At 47.1% G+C, this 7,220-nt stretch overlaps 1 protein-coding gene across 1 annotated transcript in view; it reads left to right on the top strand.

Moving 5' to 3' along the window:
* The window catches only part of LOC308174131 (A disintegrin and metalloproteinase with thrombospondin motifs 8-like), a gene marked incomplete at both ends in the record, with an annotated part of 13,592 nt that extends 6,975 nt beyond the window's left edge, over positions 1–6,617 (top strand). Inside the window, 6 exons of the mRNA XM_080549197.1 lie at positions 1,621–1,756; positions 2,427–2,583; positions 3,432–3,618; positions 4,536–4,708; positions 5,177–5,352; positions 5,855–6,617. Of these exons, the coding sequence (XP_080405323.1) occupies positions 1,621–1,756; positions 2,427–2,583; positions 3,432–3,618; positions 4,536–4,708; positions 5,177–5,352; positions 5,855–6,617 (1,592 nt within the window). The remainder of the gene's footprint in view (positions 1–1,620; positions 1,757–2,426; positions 2,584–3,431; positions 3,619–4,535; positions 4,709–5,176; positions 5,353–5,854) is intronic.
* Positions 6,618–7,220: the final 603 nt, after the last annotated feature.

Raw genomic sequence — 7,220 nt, 5'->3', positions numbered from 1 at the left:
TATGTTCTGACCACTGGCGGACTCGGGGGGGGGGGGGGGGGGGGGGGCAGGGGGGGCGACCGCCCCTCCTGGTGCCCCCACGGTTGAAAAACGTCTCTCTTAAGTGCCCTTTTGAGTGGCGAAAATTAGAGGATGTGCCCTATTGGTGCCCCAAACTTGACCATGTGCACTGATGGGGTCCCATGTTGTGCAGTAGGTGCCCTTTTTTCCTTTTCGCCCCCCCTGCCCTTCAAACAGCCTGAGTCCACCACTGGTTCTGACTCTCCCTGGAGAGATCCCTGCCTCGTATTCTCTGTGTTCTTGGCTGCTTCTATACGTAACGCAGTTCCACCGAGACGAGATGTGTGTGTCCTCCTGAAAGTATTTATTTGACAATTTGTATCATTTTCGACCTCTAAGCTTCCATTCCTATGAGTCACAACGAGGAGGTTTCCGTTCTCACCCGCCAAACTGAGCAGCTGCCATCAGCAAAACAAAAAAAAGAAAAGCATGAATATGTTTTTTATCAGCTCGACAACGATTCCAGGGAAAAGTTATCTAACTCGGAACGTCTGTTTGTTCTAATCCGTTGTGGGGGACAGTGACAAGATCTACATTAAAAGCTCGTAGATTTTCCTTCTGACAGATCGTTACTACTTATGTATGTGATCACAGGGGGCCTTCGTGAGGGCTTTATTTGGGTTTTATGTCTACAGTGAACCCAGAGGAGGCTGGGAGGAATCGTAGGGGCGGGCTCAGTGTAATGCATGGAAAGGAATGAGGAAGGGTCTCAAACACAGGAATGGTATCTCATTACGAAGGGTTCAAGGTTCAAGGTTCAAGGGTACTTTATTTGTTACATGCACAGAAATACAAAGTAAAACATGCAGTGAAATGAAATAGGACTAGTAGACACTCAACACTGTGCCAGAAAAAAAGAGACAATAGTAACAATAAAAGACACAAGGGACATAAGGGACATAAAGTGCTGAACATTAAGTGCTGTGCAAGTAGCAATTCCATTCCATGCATTACAATGAGCCCGCCCTCCGATTCCTACCTCCACCAGCCTCCCCTGGTGTTCTACCTCCACCAGCCTCCCCCTGGTGTTCTACCTCCCCCAGCCTCCCCCTGGTGTTCTACCTCCCCCAGCCTCCCCTGGTGCTCTACCTCCCCCCTCCTCCCCTGGTGTTCTACCTCCACCAGCCTCCCCTGGTGTTCTACCTCCCTCCCCCAGCCTCCCCTGGTGTTCTACCTCCCCCCAGCCTCCCCTGGTGTTCTACTCCCCCAGCCTCCCCTGGTGTTCTACCTCCACCAGCCTCCCCTGGTGTTCTACCTCCACGAGCCTCCCCTGGTGTTCTACCTCCCCCAGCCTCCCCTGGTGTTCTACCTCCACCAGCCTCCCCTGGTGTTCTACCTCCCCCAGCCTCCCCTGGTGTTCTACCTCCCCCCAGCCTCCCCTGGTGTTCTACCTCCACTAGCCTCCCCTGGTGTTCTACCTCCCCCAGCCTCCCCTGGTGTTCTACCTCCACCAGCCTCCAATTCCTACCTCCCCCAGCCTCCCCTGAGTGGACCAAGGCAGAGCCTCTGTTCTGTACTGTTTGTTCTAACGGAGCTCTTCTGTACTTCATGTACCCACAGGTGACTGCCTTCTGGACGCCCCAGAAAACATCTTGGCCTTTCCCAGGGAAATGCCGGGCCAAACATACAGTCTGGACCGCCAGTGCCAGCAGATCTTCGGGGAGGAGTTTGTCCACTGCCCGAACACTTCCGACAGGTCCGACAAGTTCATTTTTAGAGTGTGACTCTGTGTGTGTGTGTGTGTGTGTTGTGTAAATATGTGTTTAATGTCAAAGGTGTGAGTTGTGTGAATGGTTTGTGTACTACGGTGTGACCAGTTTGTTCTGTGTTGTTGTTGTTGTTTATGTGGTTGCTGGTCACTATAGACCACCAAAGATATAGTTCCCAACAACTGGAATGGACTTTATTTGTCATTGCTACAGTACAGGTACCAAACAACCTACATTTCGTTGTTTGGTACCTGTACTGTAGCAATGACAAATAAAGTCCATTCCATTCCATTCCAACTAATACATGCATGTTGTTATGGCAATACGCTTGTCTAAATCTTAACATACCGTGACGTTAGAATTATAAGGTTCTATCTCCATTTTTGTCCATTTTTGTTTACATAATCTGATCCATTAGGTGTTTATTAATGCCTGTGTGGTGTTATTTTTTAAATGTTGACATTTTTGAGTCAGTAATTCATAAAATACAAAGGTTCCATCTCACAAAACATAACGGAATGTAAAAACTTTGACGCTCAATATCTCTGAACTGCCCTAAACGGAGATAGAACCTTATCATTCTAAGCTCACGATACATTAAGCATGAATCTGATGGAGAGTGAGAATCAGAACGTGTTTATCTCTCTACTCTGACAGTGACGTGTGCAGCCAGCTGTGGTGTCGTGAGGAGGGCCAGCCCCACTGCACTACCAGGAACGGCAGCCTCCCCTGGGCAGACGGCACGGCCTGCGCCCCCAACATGACCTGTCTGGTCGGAGCCTGCATGGCCACACACGAGGTCATGGAGCCAAAGGTGAGACCCTGAAATCTTTACCTTATTAGGTCTGGTAGAATAGCTAGGCTTATGGCCTGTTGAATGTTGAACGCACATTTGGACACACACACACGCACACACGCACACACGCACACACGCACACACGCACGCACACACACACACACACACACTCTGTCTCAGCCATGTCTGGTATGTGTCTTCATTGTTTTTATTAGACAGGCTCTTTATTATGTGTCGCTGAAGTCGATGTATGAGTTTAGATGTGCTGGCGGTTTAGAGACTTCTAGCTCCTTGAGAATACTGTACACACACACGCACGCATGCACGCAGGCGCACGCACGCACACACACACACACACACACACATTTACATTTGCCTTGCCAAGTACACCACGGTGGGTTCTGCTAGTAGCGGAGTGACACATGTGCCAGGAATGTGTGAGACTGACAGCGGACGCGTGCCGAGCCTCAGCCCAGTCTTACCCACGTCCTGCGTCCTGGCACGCCTACGACCCAGAGGCCTGGCACGCCTACAGCCCCAGAAGCCTCAGCCCAGACTACGGTCGGGTTGGACGGCTCCGGTTGTCATGGCGCTGGACAGACAAGCCCTTAAGCACCAGCCACAAGTAGTGAAATAGCCAACCCAATACTACTACTCTTACCTCCCGTTGTATGTGGCCAGCTACTTTATTGACAAGAATCCACCAAATTAGATATTTTTACGCCAAAACACATTTTTGCGGCTTAGGATTCTACCACACCCACAAGTGGCTGTAGTGTTTTCATTTGGACCTGCTACAGTTACTTCACACCGCTTGCGTTTCCATGGCACTGATCTCCCTGCTCGGTTCTGTTCTGTTATTCTAGGTGGCTGTGGATGGAGGCTGGGGCGCGTGGGGAACATGGCAGCAGTGTTCTAGAACGTGCGGCGGAGGAGTAGAGTTCTCCTACAGGGAGTGTACTGACCCGGCACCCCAGAATGGAGGGCGGTACTGTGAGGGCCAGAGAGCCCAGTACCAGTCCTGTCAAGCCCAGCTGTGTGAGGACAACCACGGTAAGTCCTGTTTAGTGTTCTGTTCTGTTGCATGTATTACAATGAGCCCGACCTCCGATTTCTACCTCCACTAGCCTCCACTGATAGAAGAACAAGTACTGTAAGAGTTGTTTGTTGTATAAAAAAGCCTTTTTTTATCCGTTTAATTTGACCTTCTGGTACTTGTTGATCTGTTTATGTTAAGTTGAATCTATTACACTTAACTCTTATCTCTTGGAATTTGGCATGATGCAACGTACAGTAACTAACGTTTTTGTAACAAAAAATGTTTTACTTTCATACGTTTACTTTAGATTATCTGGACACAGAATGTACTTTGTTAGTGTATTTCACATCAGATTTTAATGAACTTAAAGCACTTTGAGACAATTTATTTCTGTAAAAAGTGTAAAAAGCAATATACAAATACTTTCGATTGATTGATTGATTGATTGATTGATTGACGTCAGCGCAGTCAATGTAATGTTTAGTTTTGTCATATCGTGCCACTTTATTGCATCTTATTTATTAGATCCCTTTTTTTCTATTTTATTTTATTCACTTTGACTGAGATTATGCTTGTATAATGAAAAATGCTTTATAAATGTAATAAATATTATTATCTATGCACTCAAGGGGAAAACCACTAATGTAAAAAGGGTAGGCGCATTAATATAGTTTTTTGTTTGGTACTTTTGAGTTTTCTGTTAAGATGCGTAAGTGAAATTTTGTTTATAAAAGTTTCAATGTTTTGATTATGTACTCATGGGGAAAAAACATACATGTAACAAGGGTAGGCGCAATAAGCCATGGCTTCAGCCTACACCTTTTTGGTCCTGGTGTTACGCATTGTGACTGTGTACATTTTTTATATCTGTATTATGAATTGTATAAGGGACCAAAATAAACAATAATCTCAATCAATCTCCTTCCTTTAGGTAAGAGCTTCAGAGAGGAGCAGTGTGAGAAGTACAACAGCCCGTACTACCTGGACTACCACGGCAACGTCAAGCAGTGGATCCCCAAGTACGCCGGGGTGTCCCCCCGGGACCGGTGTAAGCTCTTCTGCAGGTCCAGATCCAGCAGCGAGTTCAAGGTGTTCGAGGCCAAGGTACAGTAGTCACTCACAATACAACCTTGTTGTCTTTATCTTATTGTTATTTAGATTTCGTGACGTTAGAATTATAAGGTTCTATCTCCATTTTTGGTCAAAATTTAGTTTTTTTACATAATCTGATCCGTTAGGTGTTTATTAATGCCTGTGTGGTGTTATTTTTAAAATGTTGACATTTTTGAGTTAGTAATTCATAAAATACAAAGGTTCCATCTCACAGAACATAATGGAATGTAAAAACTTTGACGCTCAATATCTCTGAACTGCCCTAAACGGAGATAGAACCTTATCATTCTAAACGGAGATAGAACCTTATCATTCTAAACGGAGATAGAACCTTATCATTCTAAACGGAGATAGAACCTTATCATTCTAAACGGAGATAGAACCTTATCATTCTAAGATCACGATTTATTAGGATCTCTTGTGTAGCCTGTACTGAGTGTGTATATCTGTGCTGTACAGGTAATCGACGGCACCATCTGTGGTCCAGACACCACGTCTGTGTGTGTGCAAGGCCAGTGTGTCAAGGCGGGCTGCGACCATGTCTTTGGCTCTAACAAGAGGCTGGACAAATGCGGCGTGTGTGGTGGGAGTGGCCTCGGCTGCAGGAAGATCACTGGGTCACACAACAAAGCCTTGTAAGTATACAGAGATAGTGCCATGAATTGGTGGTCTAGTGGATAGTGAGTTGGACTTGTGATCGGAAGGTTGTGAGTTCAAATCCCGCCTGAAACCACACCACTACTAGTGTGCCCTTGAGTAAGGCACTCAGCCCTCAGTTACTCCAGGGGGAATGTCCCTGTCATTCATAATTGTAAATCGCTTTGGATTAAAAGCGTCTGCTAAATGGCAAAATTATAAAATTAATTAAGATGTATCTGTTTTGTGTATGGTTTAAAGAATGCAAATCTATTGTTAAGACTCAAAATAAGTATGTTGAAAAACCGCTGGCTCTAAACTCCGCGATAACACTGTCATAACTAACATAACAAACATTGTATCGGTTGTGTTAATAGGCTGTATAGCCAGGCTTTGTAATTACACTGCAAATGGCCGTGTGTTGTTTTCTTTTGTGTTACTGATATGATCGCCATAGTAACATGCCAGATGTTGTTGTTGTTGTTGTTGTTGTCGTTTCAGTTACGGATACGGTGACATCATCACCATCCCCGTCGGGGCGACCAACATCGACATCAAACAACGCAGCCACCGGGGCATCAAACACGACGGCCACTACCTGGCGGTGAAGAGAGAGAACGGAGACTACATCCTGAATGGTAACTTCTCCGTCTCCACCGTGGAGCAGGACATCCCCGTCCTCGGCGCCGTGCTGAAGTACAGCGGCTCCTCCACCACCCTGGAGAGGATCCAGAGCTTCCGACAGCTGCGGGAGGCCGTCACCATACAACTGCTGGCCACGGCCGGAGACTCCTCCCCGCCCAAGGTGAAATACACCTTCTTCATCCCTAGAGAAGTCTCGTTTACCAAGTCGAAAGAGAGGAAGGGGTCATCGTCGTCAGGGTCGTTGGGGTCATCGCTGCACATGATCCAGCCCTTCGGCGTTCCCGAGTGGAAGTTGGGGGAATGGTCGGCGTGCTCCAAGAGCTGCGGCTCCGGGTGGTCGAGGAGGAACGTGGAGTGCCGGGACAACGTGGGCTTCATGTCGAGCCTCTGCGACAGGCACCTGAAGCCCACGGACATCAGGCCCTGCGGGGACCTGCCCTGTCCCATATGGCAGATGGGTCCCTGGTCGTCCTGCTCACGAACTTGCGGTCAGGGCGAGCGCCGACGCAGCGTCCTCTGCATAGACTACACGGGGAAGACCGTGGAGGCGGAGAAGTGTGACTCTAACAAGCAGCCCCAGCCCGTGTCTGGAGAGTGCCTTAATCAGGAGTGCTTATGAAGAACACGAAGACAAGAGAGGATCCATCCAGGAACAACAAACCCATTGCTCCACCCTCTCTCCTAAGGCACTTAGAACTCCTCTCTCCTAAGGCACTTAGAACTCCTCTCTCCTAAGGCACTTAGAACTCCTCCTAGAACTGCATGGACCGGAGGAGGAGGAGGAGACTAGTTTGAGAGTGAAGAGAGAGTGCACTAACTAACCACAACATGTCTCAGTGCATTCGGCCCAGTCGTGTTATGACATCATGGGCTTGTTGATGTGTTACAACCACTATTGATGTTTGAAGCAATAGAGATCTACCTCAGGATGTACAAGAGTTGTTGCTTTGTAGATAGTACAGTAGATAGCAGATGAAGTGTGTGTGTGTGTGTGTGTGTGTGTGTGCAGTGAAAATATACCTCCATTTCGCTTCCACAGAACCCAAAGCGATTATGTTGAGCCAACAGATTAACTGAGCTGATAAAGTTTTGAAAAAAAGCATATTGTTACTGCTACAGTATGGTGATTACCATTGTAAGACACCAACTTATCTGTGCTGCAGTAAAAGGGCTTTTACGCCAAATGGTGAAACAACTGTTTTGTTCTTTTTTCTGTCATTTT

The sequence above is a fragment of the Nansenia antarctica genome (assembly GCF_963989245.1).
Source record: "Nansenia antarctica genome assembly, chromosome: 19".
Classification (NCBI taxonomy): domain Eukaryota; kingdom Metazoa; phylum Chordata; class Actinopteri; order Argentiniformes; family Microstomatidae; genus Nansenia; species Nansenia antarctica.
The sequence above is the reverse complement of the archived record's forward strand: the minus strand, read 5'-3'. Positions and strand labels throughout refer to the sequence as shown.